The sequence below is a fragment of the Echiichthys vipera genome, assembly GCF_963691815.1.
Source record: "Echiichthys vipera genome assembly, chromosome: 3".
Classification (NCBI taxonomy): Eukaryota; Metazoa; Chordata; class Actinopteri; order Perciformes; family Trachinidae; genus Echiichthys; species Echiichthys vipera.
The window spans coordinates 17,717,479-17,742,423 of record NC_139828.1 but is presented as its reverse complement, the minus strand read 5'-3'; the positions used below and the strand labels follow the sequence as shown (position 1 = coordinate 17,742,423).

Genomic DNA, 24,945 nt, shown 5'->3' with positions numbered 1-24,945 from the left:
AGACCAGTGTAGTCTACACTTGTTGGAATCACTTCAAGTCAGGAACATATATCAGTTCCCCCTTATAGCCATGGTAAATGGATAGCAGCTACAAAAAAAACACCACATCTGAGATCAGAGGCAATGGAATAAGGGCTCTCACACGATACTCAGGAATTCTTATGCAATCACAATGGGGAATAGGGAGAAACACATACTGTGCACATACATATACACACACCTACTGTGGGGTACTCCAGCACCTCCCACTTTAACTTACTACCACATACCTAATCTTGATAAACCTCTTTCCCATAGAATATAATCTACCAAGAACCCCACCCCCCCCCCAATCATATACGCATGCACACAGGTGGGAGACACTCAATATCTGTGTCATGCTGAGATTGCCATCTACAGGTTTGGGAAAGGTGTCAAATATGAGGTGTTCATTTCTGGTCACGGTTCCTCTCACCCTCATTTCTGACCCATTCCCCATTTTTTGTACTTTTGATGTTGTTTTGTTAAAAGTGAGATTCCCATTTCTTGAAAATGAAAATGAGCACAATATGGAGCCTTTAATGCACTCCTATAATTGTGTTGATTTAATGTAGATAGACGGATACATAATATGATGGTGTAAAACAATAACTTGTTAATATCTAACAGGTTGAGGGGAGGACTTACGTCATTATCATCCTCTTCTTCTTCATCATCTGACTCTGGCCCCTCTTCATCAGCTAGTGGAACACAGCCAGAATTAAACAAGGCAGTATAAAATAAAAAAAAATCAACAGCAGCAAGACTCACTTACTGCTCCAATATAATTCCAAAAGACTTATATAGTTTAAATGATAAAATATAAAAACTAGGGATTTATTTATCAAGAATCTAAAAAACTAGTTTTGCTATTGTTTAACACATAAAACACTTCCATCAAAAACCATCATCTTTACATTTAAACCTAGTCAGGCCTGGAAGTTTGTAATGGGCTTACTCGAGGGCACAAAGGCCACATACCAAGGTATCAAGGCCATTATTATTTTAGAAAAATTATTTCACTTAAATGGATGAGTTTAGTTGTTGTTGTAGTTGCTGTGTGAAGCACTTGAGTTGTGACTACCAGCGCATGACAACTGTCAGTAAAACCTGCCGCCCCAAAACCTAAATTATCACAACTTTCAGCTGTTACAGTATTTTATTTTTAAATTTATACAGTCAGTACATACTGTATTCATACACATTCAGAGTAGAACAAATCCATTGGAGCAGTACATATGACCTCACTAACCTGAGTTTAGCTGTTTAATGATGAACTCAATCTGTCTGTTGAGATCTGGGTTCTCCTCTTTGCTGTAGCAGTGGAGAATCTCCTCGACACTCTGCACACATGTGAGGGGGAAACACATGTCACACTGGTGTACGCACGTAACATTTCGAGCTGACACAAAACAGGAAGGGCTAATTTTCTAGCTAGCTTCAGAATTAAAATCCATGACTGAATACTCAATGGCAGTGCTGTAATAGAAATTGGCTAAGGTTCAAAAGAGCTAATTTGAAGTTGGTTATAATGTATTTTAATTGTGTTAATAATGATAATTAAATCTTTGAGGCATCTGCTTAAACATGATATTAGTCGGACAGGATGGACCTAGCCCCATCCATAGTCTCCTGCACAAATACAACCCACCAGTCCACCAGTATTTCGCTTCAGTGACTGTGTCATATGACTGAACACTTGTTGTTTCCCCTCCAAACACTGGCTGTGTGGTGATATAAAGAGACAAATGCAGAGCAAAAAAACACAAACTGGGTCTGTTTCCTCCAAGCAGGTGAAGACATTTCTGCTATCTCACCATCTCTTTGGCTTCCTGTCTCACAGAGGGAATACACAGGATACTGTACAGGGCTCCATTCACATATGGTCGAATCTGAGAGAGAGCGCGCACACACACACACACACACACACACACACACACACACACACACACACACACACACACACACACACACACACACACACACACACACACACACACACACACACACACACACACACACACACACACACACACACACACACACACACACACACACACACACACACACACACACACACACACACACACACACACAAACACACACACACACACACACACACACACACACACACACACACACAGACACACCAAATGTTAACAGCTTGTATGAATGTGCAGCAGCAAGAAAACATTGATACAGAGAGGAAAGAATGCAGTGGATCAGCTATATTTTTTAAGACGTATAGTATGTCATAGTAGGTAATGAGATAAAAAGTCATATCAGTGATGAGACAACAACAGCATTAAAACTAGAGTTGGGGCCTGTGTCCAATGGTTACATTAGATTAGATGGTATGTAGATGTCCACTGCCATCAGTGTGAATGTCTGTGTGAATGTGACAAACACTGTGAAAGCGCCTTGAGTAGTCAGAAGACTAGAAAGGCGCTATATAAGTACAAGTCCATTTACCAAGAGGAAAGGCGCTGGACCCAATGTCTTTTTTCAGAGCGCTGTGCCTTTTAGCGCGACCGCTACAGGTGCTTCTAACCGAGAATCTCTAAACTTTTCAGAAAGCGCTGCAAACAAAAGATCACCCTCCTAGTTCCGTTGTACTAAGGGGTCACTGTGAGTGGGCCCATGTGTGAATACAGCCCCTTATTCTCCGGTGTCTTCACTGAGGGTGAATCGGGCGTGTTGATGCCTTTTTTTACAATGCGCTGGCATGAATTGCTCCCTAGCACCCTGCCAGCGCCTCTCTACCAGAAAAAAAACACTTTGTTGACACAGTCCGTTAATGGCCCTCCAAAGTTTCCTAGCCTTTCATAAAATTGAAAGCAGCTAGTGTTGTATATGTTTTGTAGACTTACCTTCAAATATACCTAATTTCTATCAAAGCAGCTAGACACTCTGGAAGGTATCATTAACTTAGTTTCATACTCTGTAACCTGTATTAATAACAAATCTGCACATTAATTGTTCCCCCAATGTCTGAGCATGTGTTAATATGTTTTGTATGATGCATCCATGATTTTCAACTTCTATGAAGGTTTTCTGTTTGTGCATTCACATGCATTGTGCATTGCGCAAATGTTGGCGGATGTGTGCATCACCTCATGGTTCTCATGTCCAAGGAGGTCAGTGAGAACCTTTAGCACATGCTTGGCGTTCTCTGCACACTTCCTTTTTCCTGTAAAAAGACAGCCATCCACACACACAGAGACAGACACAAATGCACACCTGAATCAATTTAACAACCCAAAAGTCTTATACCTGCCTTTTTTTGTATTTTAGGATGGGATGGCCTTTTATTGTGATTAATAATTAATGATTCCCTCCAGTGAAATCAATTTTACTTGGCATTCTATCTTCCTTTGTGTAAAATAATAAAACTTCATATCTGATAACTGATAATGCAAATGCAGTGAAGTATTTCACTGTAGCATTCTATAAAAAGCAGCCGCCCCGGGCAACTGAGACAAAAATGAAGGCAGTACTTGGAGAGAGAGAGAGAGCATCTTTGGTGTATGACCATTGAAGGGATATGATGTAAGAGGAAATAAGTAAAAAGGAGAGTGCACTGATAAGCGATGTGCTCAGAAGAAGCTGTAAATAGTTGTATTAAATACAAAACCCAGAACATAATGGCCTTTACTTTGGCCATAATAAAATCATCCAACAGAAACAGAGTTAGATAGAGTCTATATGGCTTTAAAAGAGATTAAAATGATTTACATTGACAGCATGGACTATTTTGCAGTTATTATTCATTATTTGTATACTATATATTGTACACAGTGTTCTTTGTTTCTTCTTCTTGAATTTATTTCTTTAAACGTAATGTTTCTTTTTGGAAATGGCAAAGAAAGAATTTCATTGTTTAGTGAATCTTGGTTTATCTGTGCACATGATAATAAATGTTTTGTCAATTAATATCCTCAAATTTTTCTTTTTATGTTTCATCGTTTCACTTCAAGAAGCCCTTAATATAGTATGGCATGTTCTATTATAGTTATTATATATGATATTGTGTTAGATTTTGAAAAAATGCTATTATGTGGTTCCTTCTAAAACAAAAATTTCAATCTATTCAAATGTCTAAGCCAAGTATCTTGTGAGGAAAATGTCAAGCAAAATCTCAAAAAGATTGGCGTATTCTACAATTATTCAACTACTATGTCGCTCTTCTATATCTATCTGTGCCTCGCCTCTACCTTTTGTTCGTAGACACAGGTTCATAAGCAGGGCAGCAGAGTACTCCAGGGTGTAGTCACTCAGGCAGTCGGAGTCCTGCAGCTCATCCACCAGCCAGCCAATCAGACCGTCTGTTATCATGGCGGTCTGCTGGCTCCTCCTACCAGATTAAGATGATAAATTATGGATTAAAAGCAACTTCAACAGAAATATTGCAGGACAGGAATTCTGATTGATGTCCAAGAAAACATAGGTTTGAAAGGCATTAATTTTAAGTTTAAAAAAGCAAGGGTATGTAAAAAATATAAAGAAATAAAACACATTTTAAATTTACCTGAGGCTGAGCTTCTGCAGGGCCACTAGCACGTTCTCTCTAGTCAGAGAGTCTTTTTCCTCCGTCCTGAGTGCCTCAGTTAGAAGTTTCAGAAGAAAGGGATGTTGGGAGAGGTAAACCCGACCTTTAAGCATTAATGCAACATAAAAGTAAGATCAAAAATCAAGAAATATATTTCTTTAAACCGCCTTACTGGCCAGGTTATTCTCTATTTTAAAAATTATACACCTGGTTTGTCAAAGTTACAAGTAGTGGCTTAAAAAATGAATGGTCATACATTTTACAATTCATTTTTAGGTGCAACTGTTAACAGTTGTAAGGACAACACAATACAGCAGAATTATCTCCTTAACAAAAGCAAAGCTGACTGGCCTTACCAATTATGGGTAAACCTAAATATATTTCTACCATCTCAACCCCTACCTGTTACTGAGAATAAATTTAGTTCCAAGAAGTTCACATTATGTTCAGTCATGTTACATGTTTCTCAGTAATCAAGTTCCTCGAACCAGCCTTGTCCCTCTTCCAGCTCAGGCATTCTGTAAACATTCCAATGACACTTAGACGTCTCCTTGCTGTTGAGACGGACTGTTAAGTACTTCATCTCTCAAAAAATTATCTAACCGCAACCACTTACTTGATAATAGAAGAGAGTAAATTATATAAATTATATTTGTCTTTACAACATTTGTCCATTTACAAAATGTCCTCTGAAGTTGCTGGCATGCTGCTGGCTCAGTTTGAGACTCGTTAGCGGTTTCAAACTTAAATGGAAAGTTATGGTAAAAGCCACTGAGGTCTTCCGTGAATCCATGTCTCCAAATGCATCCAGTCAGACCATGACTCATGTTACAATGAAATAATGACTTAGACTTGAGCACTTACCCTCTGAAAGAGAAGCGAATGCATTGATGAGACGGGCCAGGTATTGGCGGACAATCTCGTTCTTCGATCTCATTAAATGAAGCACAGTTTTCTACGAAAACACAAAATATAGGGTTGTTAAGAATTATTTATACTGCTTTCAGGTACAAGAAGTATTTATAACTTAATGAGGAGGCCTAAAAAGTGTGACTGATGAATGCCAATGACTCCCCTGTATGCTCAACAGCTGGTGAGATTTTCAAGATTTTTAAAAAAAGACAAACGGGCAGACCAGGTTTTCCTTTTTATTGGAAGTGCTCTAATCTCCCATGTTTCCTCAACTACCCACCCAAGACTTTCCACTGCATTGCATTAATATATAGTATAGAGGAAACTTCTCAACTACGAAGGCTCTCTAGTTCAAAGGGTGTGGCATCACTTCACCTGACACACTGTCTACTTGTGGAAACTTCCAAGTGTACTTTCAGAAACTTTGATAAGAAAGCCATACTCAAACAATGTCTTGAAATGTACCCTACAGTCAGTGTATCAGTCCCATACACAGTGGTGAGCTCGAAATTTAAGTCGCATAGTCTAAACACAATCATGACTTTATTGGAAATGTGTTCATCTAGTAGTTTCTCATCCTCCGACAACTCAAGGCTCTTTTACACTACTTCCCACATTCACCCTTTCCCATAGACACTCATACACTGAGTCGTCTGCTCATCAGGATCTAATCTAATCATTCAGACACACTTTTACACACCGATGGCACAGACAGAAATCTGGGGTTCAGTTTCTTGCCCAAGGACACTTTGCCATGCGGACTGGAGGAGCGGGAATTGAACCGTCAATCCTCCAATTAGTGAATGCTTTACCTTCTGAGTTTCAGCTGCCCACAGAAAAGAAATGGACGCCCTCCACTATTATTGTGACTCTATTATCTGACTCTAGTGTCATTTCGGGGTGGCTTGGAGCACCTTGGTAAGTACATAAACAAAGAGCTCAGGTGCAAGGTGAGGATCACTTACTTACTCTTCTGTAAAGGGATTGTCTGAAACTTGGCGTCCTACGACTAAGGCCAAGTAAAAGGAATGTGAAAAGAAAAGAAAGGGAAAAAAACAATAAAGCATGTAAGAAAGACATGTGGCTTCTGAAAGCCTTTTCAAAGGGTCAAATTTGGAACATAATCTATGTTTTATGCTCTGGCCTTTTGTTAAATAAAAGGGAAGTGCCACACTGGATTAAGTGTCAAGACAATGATGGTGAGTTACTATATGACAGAACTATCATAGGTGTCTATGTTCAGTAGTTTTATCAGTTCTGATAAAACTATTGGAGCACTTAAGCTAACCTCTTGAGGAGTCGCCATTCGCCTCTCGTTTTGTTGTCACAAAAGTTAAAAGGGATAACATATGATTTATGAAAACAATTATCACAGAAGCTGACTGTTGACATCTGAAATGCTATGTCCAGTTTGTCTACAGTCAATGCTCTATCAACTTTACCCATAAGTCAATGGCAGGTGAGAAATGAACCGGTGTGCACCCAGCAATGCTGCCAATTCATCAACCCAGCCCTGCCTAAATTAGAGCCTGGGGATTAATTAGGCAGTGAGGCCAATGGACAAGAAGCTATGTTTTACTTTGGTTCTGATGATCGCATGAAATATAGTGTACTGTCATTTCAGCTCAGTAGAGAAATATGTCATACTCATTGCTTCCTAGTGCTAAAACATGCCACAATGCAATGGCATAAAAAAGCTGTAGTCCTAGGATCCCACCTTTTTAGTGCTGTAGCGCTGCAGCAGATCATTACTGACAAAAGCCTGAAGCATCGTGTCCCTTTGTTCACCAGGGAGTGAGCGAGTCAGTCTCTGAAAATAAAAATAAAATCAACAACGTGAGAAACAGACCCACCAATGAAGACTCAAAGTAGCAGATATGCAAAGTGAATATGAACGGTGCCCATAAACTGCTGCTTGAAAATGAAATCTCCAGTTATAATTCTTCTCTCCACACTGATCCAATGCAACTGCTCACTCGGACACTAAAGGTGTATTGGTCTGCAAGGGTTTTGTGTTAACAGCGTATACTGTACGCTAAGATGGCACACTTTTGCTGGGACAACGAAGGATAAAAAAAAAAATACAGAAAACATGGAAATGATAGGACACGAGCCTTTTTGTAAAATGCTAATAAACTGTAAATATGAATATGAACACTCACCCAGCGCAGCGCCTGAAGCAGCAGGGACCTGAGTCGGTCTGAGCCTTCAATCAAGTCTTTCTTCAGCTTCTCATAGTCCAGTGAGGGCAGCATTGGCACCTCCTTGGATCTCCTTCAAGATTAATAAAAAAGACAAGTCAGCCATGTTTTTTATCATGGCAGTAATCAACCTGTTCAGATTAGCAGCTTCAAATTTAAGACTTACTGTGGTGCAATGGATGCTCGTAGCATTGAGGAGGCCTACAAGAGATAACAAAATGAAGAAAAGAAGACAGTAGCAGAGTATATTTTAGAATTTGTTATTTCAGACTACTTTTATTACATTCTTACTTTAGTAAGTGTGGAAAACATAACCAATGCGACTCATTCGCACTATCTGATTCCCCCTACTTACCCAATGTTCCAACTAAAATGATTTTGTTATTAGTGTTTTGTTTTGGACATGCATACATCATGCTTGTGGTACATGCCGAAATCCCTGCACATACAAGTATAGTACTGTTTGGCAACATCACCCATGCAGTCAGTGACAAGAGAAGGCAGATTAGTATAAAACAGCGATTCTCAGTGTAATTGTACTGTAGGCTTGTGTGTTTGCTTTTTTTAGAGAAGAAGAAATGGAGAAAACTGAACAGAGTAATATATCATTGTGGTGGCAGTGGATGGGTGAAAGAAAAAAATATTTTTTACAATTGAAAGGGGATTTTGAGGCCTGAAATCCAATCTGAAGTCTGGGTGGTTAGGCCTATAGCGGGAGCAGTGTGAGGTCAGGGGAGTGATCCATGTCTTCTGAGGTATCAGGTGGTCTGGCCAAATCTTTGCTTTGGTGTGCAGCAGGTAACACGGAAGTGGAGGAGAACATCGATACCTGGACTCATTCCAAAATTCCTTTCTGCGTAAACATTTCAGTTGTCCTGAAGAATGCTGAAGGCAAGGGGGACATGTTTCCCTGAGACATTTGATACTGGGGTGTCTGGACCTAGTGGGCCTGATTAAGAAATGTATATATATATATATATATATACCGTATATACTGCATATATATGTGTGTGTACGGATAACAATAATGCTCTAATGCAGTCTATTAACAGGAAAGTGGGGGGGTCAAACAAAATGCTTTAAGAGGCAGGAGGGAAAACTATGACAAGGCATTTCAACATTTTTAATAAAACCAGGCCACGTGTATTCTCAGATTTCAGCTAATCGTCTACACAAAGCAAAAGCTTGACCTGAATTCTCTGACAATGCACAGTTTACATAAGAGATACCTTAACTCTACACCTTTTAGCGCCACTTCTCACCGTTTACTCTTTTATGACCGTGGCGACAGCTGGAGGCCATCTATTGTTGATGTGATTGTCTAAGTAGACGACCCTGCTCCCTGATCTAATCCACATGTTCCCCTTCCACCAAGATAACTCATAGCAGCAAAACGTAAGTGATCTGTGAGAGTCATCTCAATAATATGAAGCTGTAAAGAGTCTGATAATTATGCTCAATTGTGATGTTATGTTGCAATCAAGATTTTGCTTGTTCATGTGGAGGCAGATATGGCCTCTCAGGCAGCTCTCAGCAAATTAACATTAAGCTGTTTTCGCTTTATTCTTATTTCTATACCTTTCTCATACAACAGTTAAATGGTACACCTGACATTCCATGTCAAAATTACTACCATGTAATATTATGTTATATCATCATTTGGGTGTTTGGTATTGATGGTGATAAGAACCTTCACAATTATATAAAGCGCTCTGGTCGCCTCTTTATAACAGCTGTAATTTAATCTGCCCGGTTTGACTACCTGAGTGTGAGAGAAGTGCTTTTACGTCAAAGCACCTTGCATTGGCCTTTCTTGTCCTATCCCTGTGTCAACAAATGGAAAGAGGAGAAAACTGAAACTGACAGGGTTCACCTTCAAAAAAAAAAAGACAGACAACCAATAAGGAGAATTGAGAAGAGAAACAATGACTGCGGCCTCTGAGAACAAATAAATTTAATGATGAGGTACGCCCTGGGAGAGACGCTCTCGGCTTAACAAGCGGCCTGACAAAAGAGGTCATTCTAACAACAAACAAGGACAAATATCCCTTTAAACTAGGACAGTCTAGTAGGAACCAGAGGAAAATGGCAGGCAATAAAGACTGAGTACAAAGGCAGGCCAAGACATGTCTATCTATAGTAAAGGAAGGGGTGGCAGACACGAAGAGGAGGGGAGGAGGAGACAGGGTTAGGTAACAAGCAAGGTGGGAAGTGGGGACCTGAGTGATGGCAAGGAAGTAAAAATGAAAACAAATGAAACTTACATATCCATCATCATAGGGACTCATAGAGTAATATCCCTTTGTGGACAAAACCATCACACACGCCAAAAAACACAAACACACAGAAAGAAGTTGTTCAGTTCAAAACAGAGAGAAACAAGATTTCACAAACCAGAGTTCAACAACTCAATGAAGGCCACTGACAGTAAGCGTAATTGTTTCAGTGCGAACAATTGTTGTTTTTTTTCAATCCTGGGGGTCATAAAAGTCACACAGTAACAGCTATCAAACAATCGCAACAAGAATAAGGACATTTTCACCAGTTATGTGATGTGTAATTTGAATAAGTCTAAGTCTACTCCAGTCCTTTGACAGACAAACAACCATAGGGACCATTTTAACCATTATAATCAAAGTTAAATTTCAAAAGGGGTTGATAAACTAAAGATTCCTTGAGCTACTGTGACTGGTGTTTCCTACATTCACAGTTGTGTCATGTATATTTAACTATGCATCAAGCCTTCCAAGTGTGTGCGTTTTAAGGCAACACCAGGATCCAGTCACTTATTTCCAGGATATAAACTACAGGATTACTACATGGCTTAAAGTTGGCTGCACCACGTAGAGGATTCAGAGACATGGGGATGCTTTATGGCAGATAATGCCTCCTTTTTAAAACAAATTTTAAATATCCTTTTTTACATTAATATTGGTATCAACCTTTTTTCAAATATTATTTACAATAACAAAGAAAGAACAAAGTGTGAATAACAACAACAAACACATAGTTGTAGTTGTAAATTAAAAAGGAGGAAAGAAAAGCGAAAGAAATGAAATATAATTTCTCTCTTTTAATAACTGGTTCTTATATCGTATTTAAGTCATACCTTCATTATTTGGACACTAAGCCAAACTCAAAGACGTAATATGTAAAGGAGTTCAAATAGGCAACTGCAGAGGACTGCCGCATTCATCACATCGTACTTAGATTGAGATTCTCTAGATATTGTATAAAAGGGCCCCAAGTGTTTTCAAAGAATGGTGGTTTACCTTTAATAATGTATGATATCTTTTCCAGAGGGAGGCTTATGGACAGTTCTTTGATCAAATTTATGAACTTTGATTTAGAAGTTTTCTTCCAAAAGAATGAAATAACTCTTTTTTTTATAACAAAAAATCTTGTGTTAGGTGTATGATGTTTATCAAGGTGATGATACTTCATGAGGAAGTATGATTCAAGAGCTTGTTTAATCTCCCTGAAGAATTCTTTCGCTTTGTCACACTCCCAAACACAATGAAAAAAGGTCACCTTCTCCAGTCCACACCTAATGCACGGTCTGATAGACAGAGACTGATTTTGAGATGATCTTATAACGTTATTCACTTGCAAATGTTTGAAGAAGTGCTTACATGGGATATCATACCTAACTCTTTAAATGATACCTGAATCTAATCTGCCTGGTGGGAAAAAAACGATTACCCCATAGTGGGCTAAAACTACAGAGAGAGGGGGGGTTAAATATCTTTTTCTACACAATGTCAACTTGAGCAATATCTGTAACCCTGTAAGCACTTTCCTCTGCTCATATTAAGGTGTAAGTCTGTGGCTCCTATCAGCTGCCCCCCACTTGTGTTTTGCTATTCTTTGACCAGTGAGGTGTGAAGGAGAAAGAGGGAGAAGCGAAATGTCTGTGTGCTCTCACTCACAGTGCCAGGTCGGGTGAAGTCAGTGCTCTGCACCACACTCTGCCTCATCTGGCTGCTGAACAGGCGAACACACACACTCTGCAGGTACTCAGGGGAGATCTGCAAAAACACAGCAGGCCCCTTGAGCTTTAAGTTACAGTATGTGGGTAGAGGGAAGGTGGCCATTTTTGTGTGAGTGTGTGTGCTTTCCCAACAGTCAAGCTGACCTACCATTTTTCCGCTGACAGTGGCCTCCAATGAGTCCACCAGCTCAGCAGTGATTCCAATCAGGTTGTGGTAGTCAGCTTGCATCTTGTTGAACTTCCGCACATAGCTAGTGATGCGCCGGTCCGATTCAACCAGTTGGAGCTGTAACTGCTGCATGGCCTCTGTGCAATCACACAAACACACAGGCAAAAGGATGCAGAATAGAAACATGTTTCATTTGAAAAACATACTTTTTCAGATACTATCTGTCTGAATACACCTGTATTCCCCCTCTGTTTGAAACGCTCTGTTTTAGCGTCTTTAAGCCCCCCTTCCCAAAAAGCCCTGTCTGCTTTAGTTTATGGGGGGTTTCCGCATGTGTGCTTTCCCTATGGTGCTTTCACTATCTCTGGAACCATCATTTCATGGAATTACTGTAATGGCACAGGAGTAACATTTTCAACCTATATATAGTATAGTTGTGACATCACAACCGCGCAGAAGTCCAGATGGCACAGTTTTTGAATACGGGCTGTGTGCATTTCTCTGTGGATTGAGCCTTTTGATACTTTCACAGTATTTATATGGCACCTCCACCTGCTTAATAATAAAAACAGACATTTCCCTTTTTACAATATGGGACATTTAATGGATAGATGTTTATCATCTTTTACAGTTAGTCTTCAGTTATTGATTTCATCTTTAAGGGAGCACTGCGTAATAATTCAACTTTATCATTAACCTTTATCAACCTCTTTCTGCAACCAACTGCAACACTGATATAACTTATCTCCAGCACAAGCAATTGCTTCTGTCCACTTACTCCCACCAATTGGCAATTTTACTACTGTCTTTTACTCTAGTTAGCAAATACAACATATGAATGACATCAATGATCTGGTGATGTTTATGACAAAATTTGTAACAATATGACTTTGTTATTTGTGTTTTGGCTAGAGAAAGAGTTTTTAAATCCGTATCTGGAATATTTGTCAACTACTGTTAAGTCTAATAAGCAGGTGTGGTCTTAGGATTTCAAGGTATTGGAAGCTTCTGTTCCTTTCCAGAATATATAGTAGGATTTGAGAGTGAAATGAAAACCAAAAATTTCAGCAACTACGGTACTTAAGAAATCATTGAGTGACTGGAACTCAAAAACATAAGTTGTTGTTTAGGCAGCGTGCAGTATGTGTCCCTATTACCACATAACAGATATGATTTGATGAAAGGACAGGAATAATAATGGTAATACAATGCAAAGGGTAGATTAATTAATTGATAGTGATAGTTACCTTTAGTACTCCTTCCTCCCTCTTTCTGCATCATGCCTGTTAAGGAATACGCACTACCACTCAATTAAACACAAGTCAAACATTTCTATTGCATTTGTTTTCTCATCCAAATATACATACATAGAAAAGAGTATATAAAGATGCAATGTGTAACTTACGTTTGACTGGACAGAAGACAAACACACAGTGTGTACATCCTGTTTGAAGCGGTAACGTTTTTCATGAAACCTATTTATTTAGGATTCAGCTTATCTGTTTAATTTTATGATTATGATAAGATATGTGGTATGCAGCGTCTATATAAGATCAATGCAAGTTTGCTTTAAAGGGAGGAATAAATCTTTTCCAATAAAGAACCATGGAGCAACACCCTTACATGGGCAAACACAGCTGTCATTCAGTGTGTTAAAATGCACGCAAGCATGTAAACACGTGTCGACCAACAGTACATTTACATGTGAGTTCAGCATGTTGTGTAAGCTGGCTGTTGAAGTGTTAGCATATTGAAACATTATATAGGTTAGGTAATCTTGCTCCTTTGTGTTTTGTATATGTGTAAACAAGAAAGATTTCCTTTGGTCATCCCTTGAGATGACAGTTGCTATGTTAATCTGTATGCTTTGATCGCAGGCCAGTAGGGGTAGGCTTTAGTTTCATGTGGAAAGAGGAAAGTTGAGCCACTGAATTTCCAGTAAAAGCAACAATTCTTGTTATCCTTCACTTGTCCTTCTATTCTGAAATGGTTAGGGTTAGTATCAGATTACATCCCGCCATTTTCAAACACAGCCATTTATAAATGCAAATGAGACAGGATGTGTTTGCAGAATATGACACAACCAGGTCTGACTGTCAATGATTTCTTTAGTCACCTACAGAAAGGATTTTTATTTTAGATTTAAATATGCAGCTCAGCCAGAAGAAGGTCACTTGGCCTGTGTTAAATCCCTGAGTTGTTCCTGGCTAGATTTCGATGTTTTCCCCACTGGCTGAAGTATTTCTAGAGACATGTGTCTCCTTCGAAGAGTCTACGCAACTTTTACTTAATGCTGTGCCATTTTGTAAGCCACGTCTGTTAGGGCTGTCAGGTGCTGTTTTAACTCAGCTGAATTATCCATGGGCAATTTAGTAATTTAATTTAATGGCCATGTAAGAAGTGGAATTTTAAGTTATTTTTCCACTAGTTTGTGTCAGTTGAGAGCATTATTGACCCTGTTAGATTTGTATATATATATATATATATACAAATCTAACAGGGTCAATAATGCTCTCAACTGACACAAACTAGTCCCGGGGTCGGGGTCGCGGGGGGGAATTTTAAGTGGAATTTTAAGTTATTTTTCCACTAGTTTGTGTCAGTTGAGAGCATTATTGACCCTGTTAGATTTGTATATATATATATATATATACAAATCTAACAGGGTCAATAATGCTCTCAACTGACACAAACTAGTGGAAAAATAACTTAAAATTCCACTTCTTACATGGCCATTAAATTAAATTATGTGTTTGTGTGGCGTTTGGCATGTTCTCCCCGTGTCTGCGTGGGTTTCCTCCGGGTTCTCCGGTTTCCTCCCACAGTCCAAAGACATGCATGTGTTAGATTAATTGATGACTCTACAAAATTGCCCTTAGGTGTGAATGGTTTGTCTGTCTCTGTTCGTCTCTATGTGTGCCCTGCGATAGACTGGCGTCCTGTCCAGGGTGTACCCCGCCTCACGCCCGATGTCAGCTGGGATCGGCTCCAGCCCCCCCGCGACCCCGACCCCGGGATAAGCGGTTGAAGATGAATGAATGAATGAATGTTAGATTTGCTGCTTCTATCATATCACTGAGAACAGCACTTACTTTGAAACTAAAATATGACGTATGACTAAAACTAAAATAAATATGAAGTCACCCATCTGTACTGTTCTGATTTTCTCAGCAATGAAATGCGAACGAGTCGCAATAGAGGATACATATAAATTCAGTAGCCTTGGGATGTTGGATGGCTTCATTGTCATGGACAGAAACTGCTCGAGCTGAACCTTCAACTGTGGTATCCAGGAATCCTAAATATACAGAATATAGGATAGGAGGAAATGTGGTTATGTTCATTATGAAGGTGGGTAATAATGTTGTAATAAATAGTTTTCAATATCTCCTAATTAGCTGAGCACCTGGAAAAGATCTTTGAAGGAGGGGTGGACAGTAGGGTTGGGAACGAAAGGCAAGGCATAGTAAGGCAGAAACTGTGTGGTCTGGCTCAGGGCTGCTCCCCGAGTCTCCAGGTACTGCTTAAAGTTGGAAATCCTCTCCTCAAAGTCAGCTCGGTCCTGGAGAAAGATTCAGGTGTTCAAACTAAAAGATTTATTACAAGTCAATAACAAAATGTCAGTTAAGCCTATTATATCATTTAAAACATTTCCTCTGTTGCATACACACATTCTCTTCAATAAGATATCTTTTGGCCTGCTACGACCACTGAAAACTGCAGAAACTGCTGCTTTTATAAAATAACATTACATAGCTATACATTAAAAAAAACCTTTACACTGCAAAGACAGAGACAAGGTCTGCACCAAAAAAACAGAATCAGAATTATTAGAATCTATTTCTATGGGGCAATTAATTGCAAATGTATGCGCTATTTGTTAAAGGCAAAATATGTATCTAAATACCATTCTGCAATAATCACATCATGATCAGTTTAATATATTTTTCAATGAAAATAATAATAATGCAAAAATGATCACTCTCTCCAATATCTTGAATCATATAATCATAAATAATTGCAATTGGATATTTCCCTCATATCATGCAGCCTTAATAGTAAAAGGCATATTATATAGGTTAGAAACACCAATAGCCCACTGAGAACAAGCCTGTAGCACAGCTTAGTGGACATTTGGAAAAATAACACATACTGATATTCAGCTGTAGGGGCACAAGACATAGTTGGGTTGGGCTTAAGGATAATCTAAACAAAGTAATACTGTTTTTCAAAGCACATTCAAATAATGCAAAAAAGGAAGATAAAATTGGATCTACATACATGTCTAGCAGGGTGCCTTCTCAGTGGGTAGATGGTGAAGTGGATGTGAAGGTAAAACTCCAGGCTCTGGGTTTCGGTGTCTGTGTCTTTTATCTCAGAGGGAATATTCTCTGTCCATAGTTCAAAGAAGACTTTGTAGTCTCCATCATCAAAAGAGCTAAGAAGATCTTTCTAGAAAAGTCAGAATTAAAGAAGAGTGTGTTGGGGAAAAAAACATAAGCAAGAAAAATGTGCTACTTTTTAATGGTCATTTTATTTAAATTATCAAAAAAGTAGAATTTCTTCAGGGCGTTGATGGTGCTTTTCTAGACTGCTCCTGCCAGGTCCTCCTGCAGGCCTGGAGTAGCCCTGCACAGATCTAAGGATTCACAGCTGAACCTGATTTTACTAGAATTGCCTGGCTGTCTCTTGTCTTCGTTCACCCTGAGGAAGGTGCAAGTTGACACGTGTTGGTGTTTATTTTTTTTATTTTACCCACTAAAATAAAGGGTTTTTAACTTTTTCAAACCCACCTGAGTGCCTGCAGTTTTTTCTTTCTGATCTGCAAGAGCACCAGTGGTTTGAGGGACACCAGCAGCGCTCCTGTGATCCTGCTGTTTGTTAATTATAACTCACGTTTTAATGCCTGACAATGTTTAGAGATAGGTCCAAAAAACAAATCATTCTGCAAAAATATCTTTTTAAAAAAGTGAACAATTATTGACTCCATGCCCACCCCTAGTTGCCACCATCACAAATCACCAAACTTGCAGGAACAACAGTTTATAAGAGTTGAAGAATTTACCTGAATGCCAAGAGTCTTTGAGTCTCTGAGAGTACTTCCTTTAGGCTTTGAGACAAGCTTGCCTTTGCTCTTGCAATCCTTGTCAAAACTATGAACAGTCTCTTCAAATTCCTCAAACTTCAGATACTGCAAAGTACACAAAACAAGCAAAAGTGGCATTAGCTCCACCTTACCAGTGCAGAATGGGGTTTTGTTTTAAATCATATGAATTACACAAGCTGTACAACTCTTGTGACTCTGTAATATCATGGTATTGAAGGTTCATGGTTTATTGGAGAAAAAGTTGTGCATCCTCTTTAATTATAATGGGCTTCTATTGATGCACATGCTGTTCTTCCATAGTGCTGTGTGTGCATCCTCAAAATCTGAATGCGTTACCTCCTTGATCATCCCAAGAAGATCTGCTTCGTTTGCCAAGATGTCCCCCATCTTGGTTGCTTCCCTTGAACTCATGTGAGTGTCCAAAGCCTTTAAAACACCTATTAACAGGAAAGACTTCTGTTCTCATGAAATAACGTTTGCACTTCCATCAAGCATTTTCCAGAGCCTGTAAGGATGGGACAGAACGTGCCACTATTAATAGTCATATAGGCTAAATGTAACACCTAAATAAAACTAATTATTATCATTATCTTTAACAGTCAACAGTCAAAAATGTTCAATGTGGCGAGCTATGAGCTAACTTAGTAACGTTTCTAGCTGATAAGCTAATCAGTGCGTTATATCGTTAAGATAGGACATCAACATGATTCTCACCTCATTCCCGCAGCATTTAAGTTGTAAATATACAGACTTGTGTCGTTTTCATCGTGTTCACCCGCAGCTTATAAACGTATAAAATCCGTGCATCTTCGACAAGGCTTGTTGGGTTCACTTACACCAATATCAGTCAGCTAACTAGCCATTAGCTAGCAACCGTACACAAATAGGACGCTAAGACACCTAGCAACCACACAGTTGGGAAATGCAGGCTGGAAAGTAGAGGAAAGTGTCGTAAATAATGACACCATCCATGACCCTACCATAGACTAAATGCTCCTCCTCTTCTTTTTTTCAATGTCCATGCTCCCCCTCTACTTTATTATATCCGTGTCCCTGCCTACTCTATTTACAGAAGTACCTTTCAAAATGTTTTGTAAAAAAAAATGTTAAATTAACAAGGATTGATTTATTTATCATTTTAAACAATCCCACATATTCTGCAGATGAAACGTACATAGTAGGGAAGGTTTTCTTTGCCACCGTAATCTACGGGGGAATTGTCTATACCTACTCTGTAAAGTGTCCTGAGATAACTTTTGTTATGATTTGGCACTATAAATAAAATCGAATTGAATTGAATCCATGAAATGATTTAGCTTAACAAAATACTCTCATTTTGCATTTTTTAATTCAGATTTTAAATCATATTTTAACCACTATGAAAAAACTTTGTCAAAAACTATTATTTAGGCATTTTAAATGTATTCCTTAAGTTTAGCTAGCAGACCCCATACGTTTTTTTCTTTTGTTATTATCCATTGCATTTTGATGTTTTACTCTCTTTGTACATTTGAATTCATGTTATTTTTTCTAAATTTAGAAATTCTTTTTTTTGTATTTTGCACAACTCTGGAACATGTGAGAAAAGTATTGTTTATATTGAATCCTTTAAATAAAATAAAAAATCCCCTCTCTATAATGCAAAATTATGTCATACTATCAAGTCGACTGTTTTATGTAGCAAATATTTAGTAAATAAATAAAGAATAATAAATAAATCCGCCTTCACTGAATACATGCGCACTCCCACGACTAGGGGCAAACTTCTTGCTTTATTTTTTAAAGCGGAAGTAGTTTGCGTGTCAGGGGTTGAGCACATTGTTTCTCCGCGGTACATTAGTTTAACACACTTCGTTAACGGTAATGAATTAAGTTTCACTCGAATACACATATCTAAACATATCTAGCTCACACTTTAAACAGACGTCGTTACAGCGAGTACAGAGTGGCCGCGACGTTATTCTGCGCACAAAATAATTCAAGAAACCCACCTTATTTGAGGTAAGCTGGTGAAGTGTGCTAAAGCTAACAGCTAACCAGAACAGGAGACACTGCTGAAGTCGTTGGGAACTTTTGCTAAAGCTAACCCAGCAATGCCAGGCTGCAGCGTTGTGAAATTATTGCCGAACGAGTGTTTCTTTTAGTAACCAACACATTGTTGCGTTTTGCATGTTTAGCTGGAGTTGGTGTTTAAATTTCACATGGACTCAATTGAATGTCAGTCAAATTTAACTTGGGGTTGTAAAGAAGCCATATCTTAATTGGTTAAACTACAAGTTCAGCTTCCCTTTGTGCTGTTATATTGATTTACTTGGATTAAGAATAATTGTGACAAACATGTCTAGAGGAAGGCAGCTGTCAGTGTGTAGTCTGGAGATGCACTCAACATTCACTACAAAGCATATAATGTTTTGAATTTGTTTGATGTAACTTGTAACGTATACAGGTTGACTAAGACAGGGCAGGTTCATAACGAGCATCACAATGCCTTAAATCAGAGACCTTCAACAGGGGGTTCGGGACCCCTAGGAGGCCCTCAGAGTTGATCCAGGGGGTCCGCCAAATTATTTTTTGGTCACTTTTTCTTCCAAAAATAAAAATATACATTAACAACAATGCAACATATAATAAGCAAAGATAAACCGGCATTTTTGTAACATTAAAAAAAAAAAAACTAACATTTCATTTACACAACATTGATGAGGCCTACTTTTGCTAAGGTAGCCACAACATAGTTAAACTTGACTTTTCACATGTATAACTTAAAAACATGATATTTAAATATATATGTATATATATATATTTCATATATTATTAATAAGTATTGTATGCGTCACAAAAGAGGTGTATGCTTTAACATGCCCTACATGTTGTAAGGCAGTTTAATATGCAACTTAGTTTTATATAATATATGTAGAAGGGGGTCTCTGCTCCGTTTCCCTTTGAGCTGAGGGGTCCTGCCTTAAATCATAAACCCCTAAAAATGCATTTATAACCTGGCTTTTTTTTCTTGACACACCAATGAGCTGCTGTTATCTCTATTTCTTCCTCTGCTGATGAATGTGTATTTATTCGTGTGCTGCAGTGCCCTTGTGTGTAATGTAATTCTGTTAACTATAGTATCAGCATTAATTTAGTTTTTTATCATGCAATATATCTGTACTGATGTAAATAAAGACAAGTGATTCATCATATTACTTAATTAAAATGGCTTTAAAAAGTTTAGATTTTCTGAAACTTGAAAACACCACATTTTCCCTAACCCATGACTAGAAATATGTGCAAGTGCACTTGTCATTGAACTCTAATGCTTCCTAGGCATGTCTGTATTTTTTTTGGCTTAATGATGTCTTCTGTCTTTTTTTTGTTTTTAGTTTCCAAGTCCATAGACCAGGAGAGAGATGGCTGGAATTCTGTTTGAGGATATATTTGATGTAAAGGACATCGACCCTGATGGCAAGAAGTTTGACAGAGGTGTGTGAAATTCTGTCATTATAGATCAAGGTTGAAAAAGGTGGTGGCGGTTATACCACTATGCACTCCAAAAGTCTCCAAAATACAGCTGCATGAATTTACATTTTAGCTGTTTGTTGCTGATCTTCCTTCTTGCCTTTGCTTAAAGTTATGCGTAAGTTTATGTATTTCACTTGTAAAAAAGTTTTAACATTTATTTACATTTTGTTGCTGTTATGCTTCCGATGGGGTTTTTAATTAGTATATTTCACTTTAAAACTTCAAATGAACTAATCTAAACTCTACTTCTTTTTATTTATTTTGTTTACAGTTTCTCGTCTACATTGTGAAAGTGAATCTTTTAAGATGGACCTTATCTTGGATGTGAACATTCAGATCTATCCTGTTGATCTTGGTAAGGAGAAACCTTTTTGTCTTTGTAGAGATTTCTTTTAGGTTAAAGATTGGAAGTCATTTAATGTTGTTCTTACCCAAGCAATCAAATTCTGAATTCAGCTAACATAGAGCAAATCAGTTATTACCAACTGTGACAGCGACACTGGTATTGTAAACCAGACCCACAAAAAACCTGAAAACCTTGTAAGTCTGTTTGTGTGGGTTATCACTTACACCATACCAAACTCTGTCTTACATGTAGGTGAGCAGTGCAAAGCTAAACAGCAAAATATTCCCATATATCCTCTAAATGTGCATGCAAAGTACCATGCATCAAAAACTCATCACTAGTCCAGGGTGTATAAGCTCCCTATATAAACTCACTTTGTTTGCATGTGTCCATTTCATTAAGGTGACAAATTCAGACTGGTTATTGCCAGCACGTTATATGAAGATGGAACACCAGACGATGGAGAGTACAATCCTCAGGACGACCGGCCTTCTAGGTAAAATATTTGATCTTCATCACCATTTGTGTACATTTTAAGTCCCCTGCACTATGCAATATGTTGTACTCTCATTTAACTCTGTCTACATTTCCAGAGCGGACCAGTTTGATTATGTGATGTACGGGAAGGTTTACAAGATTGAAGGCGATGAGACTTCAACAGAAGCAGCCACACGCCTGTGAGTGATGTTCCTTGTTCTAAATCAAGCTTTGACGTTCATTTTTTTAAATTATTGAATCACTCAGCCTTGGCTTATAATAATTAGTAGTAGTACTACACTAATAACACAATAGCATATTGAAATTACCACAGAAATGTCAAAATTGCTCACAATTGGAATATAATAGAATCTAGTAACTCATCACACTATGGGACGAAGACACTGTAGGTGGCTTGTGAATGGACTATCATTAGTACCACTATTTTCTGCAAATTACCACCATCAGTTGTTACGAATTTATGGAGAGTAATTAACTTGCCCAACGTATGTTTGCATGAGATAATTATATTTTCAACAGTATTTTGTCCTATCCTATCATTTTTAAGCTTTAATCAAGTTGAATGGATGTGCTCTTTCTTTCAGCTCTGCATATGTGTCTTATGGTGGCCTCCTCATGAGGCTGCAGGGAGACGCCAATAACCTTCACGGCTTTGAGGTGGACTCCAGAGTCTACCTCCTCATGAAGAAACTGGCCTTCTAAAACCCAACTCTGCTCGCCAACTTATCCTTGTTCTTCGACTGCCACATTCAAGTTTAAAATCAGAATGAACTGCATACTGAACACATTCGTATTCCCAAATCTGGAGCACTCAACGTTCTTCCAAGAGCAGCTCAAAGACAGAACAGATGGAGGCTTACTCTTGTAGTTACAAAATGTTTTCCTCCAAGGAGATGGACACTTGAGAACGGCTGCAACCTCAATCTGCTGGCAAAATGTAAATAAAGATTTCTTTTATACAAAATGTTTTTGTAAGTCACCTTGTAAAAGATTTCTCTTACCTCTGAGATCTTTTTCTTTTTGTTTTCTTCCCCAGCAACTGCTCAGATGATTTTTCAAGCATGTTGAATTAGGTTTTATTTTGCAACACTGTTTCTCAATAATATCTGTGCTAGTGAAGAGGGTGTAAGAAGTTCTTTATAAAGAATCTGGTGCCAAGTAGTGTGGCTAACAGCTTTAAACACTGCTTTTTCTTTGGAAAACTATATAATAGACATTATACCACATCAAATATGTATTTATTACTTCTTCCAAGGTTTCGGTTTGTTTGTCAGCAGTACTAAGGAAAAACTACTGGCCCGATTTTCATGAAACATAGAAGTGTGTAAGGTACCAGGGTTTTAAACTTTGATACAATACTAGAATAAGAAAGATACTCGATACCGCTATCTCTGTGGCACACAACCCCCCCCCCCCCCCGCATTTCTTTATGAATCTGCACACAGTAGTTCAGAAAAAGTCCACTGAGCATGCACCAATACACAGTTGATTTTCTTCCCTGTTGTTTCATCTCTGCAGCCTTGGGTGGACAATGATTCTAGATCTGCCTTTTTAATAGCTTTGATTCTCCCAAATGTGGATATTGTATCCTTTTGAAAGATGGTATTGAAATGTACTGTCATATCTATACTTTTGACAGCCTTAGGGGGGAACAGCATGGGCCAAGGATGAACCCATTAAATTGTGGCGCAGTTCACAGGGTGGAAGCATTAATTTTTTCCTTACGTTAGTATTGCAAGATATGGTACTTTGTCTTTGTGCCCTTCTAGTTCTGAGCATGAATTGATGTCATATTTCAACATGTCTATAACCAGTTAATTGAGTACTTAGATGTCTGGTAAACATGTAATCCAGAAAGATTTAGATTAATTACACAGCTTTGAGTTGCATTTAAAATAACAGAACTGTCAGTAACATCTCTTTCTAGGATCAGGGTCCCAGTTTAGATACATGAGTGAGGACGAGTGGTCCAGACTAACTCGAATCAGCTCTCATCAAAAGTTAAAAAGGGCTTGCAATGAAAATCGGCTTTGGAATCAATATTTAAAGACAATTGTTATGTCAGTAGCTGTAGAGTGAGTAACTTCAACTTTATTTGGCCTTCAGTGCTGCTACTTTCTACTGCAAATACCTAAGGAAGTAAAAGTATTTTCCTCCCACCTCGCAAATGGGACTTTTTCATATGCCATGGTTTTATATTTGCTTGGATGGCAGCAAACTAAAACATAGACACTCAGGAGACAGAAGATTGAATTAAGGGTGAAGAAGCAGCTTTTGTGTCCAACACGGGTTCCTCATTGTCCTTGGTAATTGATGTCACAGGTTGAGGAGGAACCTTGCCAATGACTAATACAGAGTCCTGATATATGCATGGAAAGCAGAATTTGGATGCTGGAGCTTAAGCTGGTAGCCTTAAAAAAGAAAAAATAACAGCAATGCGGTATGATGTTTTAAGAAATGAATTATACTTGTTATAGAATTGTGTTAAAAGTCCTATTGTAAATATTGGATAGTATTGATTAGGCTAAATGTGCTCTTGATGCTGTAGCAGACTTTCAAGGTTCAAGAGTCTTTATTTTCACCAAGGGGTAATTTGTTTCACAGTGAGTAGCAACACACAAAAAACATATCCAAAAAAAAAACATTCAACTTAGATCATTTAAAAGCCTGGTCACTGCAGGGACAAATTAATCTCTCCATCTATTCGTCTTACATCTAGGAAGCAGTTATCTGCGTCTGGACGGAAACAACCTGAACTCTCCGTTCAAGGAGGTCTGCCAGTCTGGCTTTGGTCACTGACCCCTCCTTGTGCACGTCCGAATGATACCCACAATTTTAATCTTGTTTTTACATGCTAAAACACCAAACCAACAGATGGAGTTAATAGTTAATAAAGACTCAGCTTTCGATGAAAGTACATCCGCTAATGAGCCTTCTTACAAAGTTTGTCAACTTTTTGTTTTTGCAAACAATATTTGCATATAATATAATTTTAGGCCTCTGAAACAAAATTTTCACCATCATGGGACCCAGACTGATAAATGTTGGTGCCCCTGACACACCATGAGCAATAGAGACTGTGGGTTATGTGCACATGCCCACCAGGTGAATGGTCAGAGTAAGTCTTCTTACCAAATTGAAGTGTTCTCCCATTGTTGGCAGTTGGTTTAACAACACCTTGAATGCAAATTTAATTTAGATTACGATAATGTTAAATTCAACTGTAGTCTGCATTAACACTGAGGACATAGATATAGCTTAGAGTGCACATTAGTTGTGCCACACTAGAGCAGATTTGTTGGCATATTATGCTTCTACTAGATTAGATTTGTCATATTTTTATTTTTAACTGAGTTTTTTCATTTCAACGTCTTGTGCATCTTATAAGATAATTGCTGTTGGTCTATTTTTGATTTACAAAAGAACATTTTTCTCTTAATATGTAATCATTTTACAGTGTGGAAATCAAAGTAATTTGTTCAAAATGATATCATTTAATGGAAACCATGCATGTGAACTCATCTAACGCGCAAATAAATCAGACACCTGTGCAATAAACGTGCAGGGGAGAGAAGCTTCAGTGTTTGGGATCTTTTTCCAAACCCTTGTTTCCTAGGTGTGCGTAAACCTGCCGGAAGTGA

The 24,945-nt window shown here is 38.3% G+C and overlaps 2 protein-coding genes across 2 annotated transcripts in view; one reads left to right on the top strand and one right to left on the bottom strand.

Moving 5' to 3' along the window:
* The window catches only part of armc9 (armadillo repeat containing 9), a 28,445-nt gene extending 10,662 nt beyond the window's left edge, over positions 1-17,783 (bottom strand). The window contains exons 1-20 of the mRNA XM_083940323.1: positions 17,662-17,783; positions 17,284-17,452; positions 16,906-17,031; positions 16,122-16,292; positions 15,247-15,402; positions 15,046-15,138; positions 13,088-13,112; positions 11,820-11,977; positions 11,610-11,708; positions 9,945-9,980; positions 7,847-7,881; positions 7,642-7,753; positions 7,197-7,289; positions 5,432-5,522; positions 4,547-4,670; positions 4,233-4,372; positions 3,132-3,208; positions 1,836-1,910; positions 1,271-1,361; positions 667-719 (exon numbers count right to left, since the gene is read on the bottom strand). Coding sequence (XP_083796449.1) covers positions 667-719; positions 1,271-1,361; positions 1,836-1,910; positions 3,132-3,208; positions 4,233-4,372; positions 4,547-4,670; positions 5,432-5,522; positions 7,197-7,289; positions 7,642-7,753; positions 7,847-7,881; positions 9,945-9,980; positions 11,610-11,708; positions 11,820-11,977; positions 13,088-13,112; positions 15,046-15,138; positions 15,247-15,402; positions 16,122-16,292; positions 16,906-17,031; positions 17,284-17,358 — 1,830 coding nt within the window. The 5' untranslated portion in view covers positions 17,359-17,452; positions 17,662-17,783. The remainder of the gene's footprint in view (positions 1-666; positions 720-1,270; positions 1,362-1,835; positions 1,911-3,131; positions 3,209-4,232; positions 4,373-4,546; positions 4,671-5,431; positions 5,523-7,196; positions 7,290-7,641; positions 7,754-7,846; positions 7,882-9,944; positions 9,981-11,609; positions 11,709-11,819; positions 11,978-13,087; positions 13,113-15,045; positions 15,139-15,246; positions 15,403-16,121; positions 16,293-16,905; positions 17,032-17,283; positions 17,453-17,661) is intronic.
* Positions 17,784-18,812: 1,029 nt separating this feature from the next.
* On the top strand, positions 18,813-22,214 carry polr2h (RNA polymerase II, I and III subunit H). The gene is made up of 6 exons (XM_083911276.1): positions 18,813-18,948; positions 20,322-20,421; positions 20,732-20,815; positions 21,209-21,302; positions 21,400-21,483; positions 21,889-22,214. The coding sequence occupies exons 2-6, from the start codon at positions 20,349-20,351 to the stop codon at positions 22,004-22,006; spliced, it is 453 nt and encodes a 150-aa protein (XP_083767402.1). The 5' UTR covers positions 18,813-18,948; positions 20,322-20,348; the 3' UTR covers positions 22,007-22,214.
* The last annotated feature ends 2,731 nt before the right edge of the window (positions 22,215-24,945 follow it).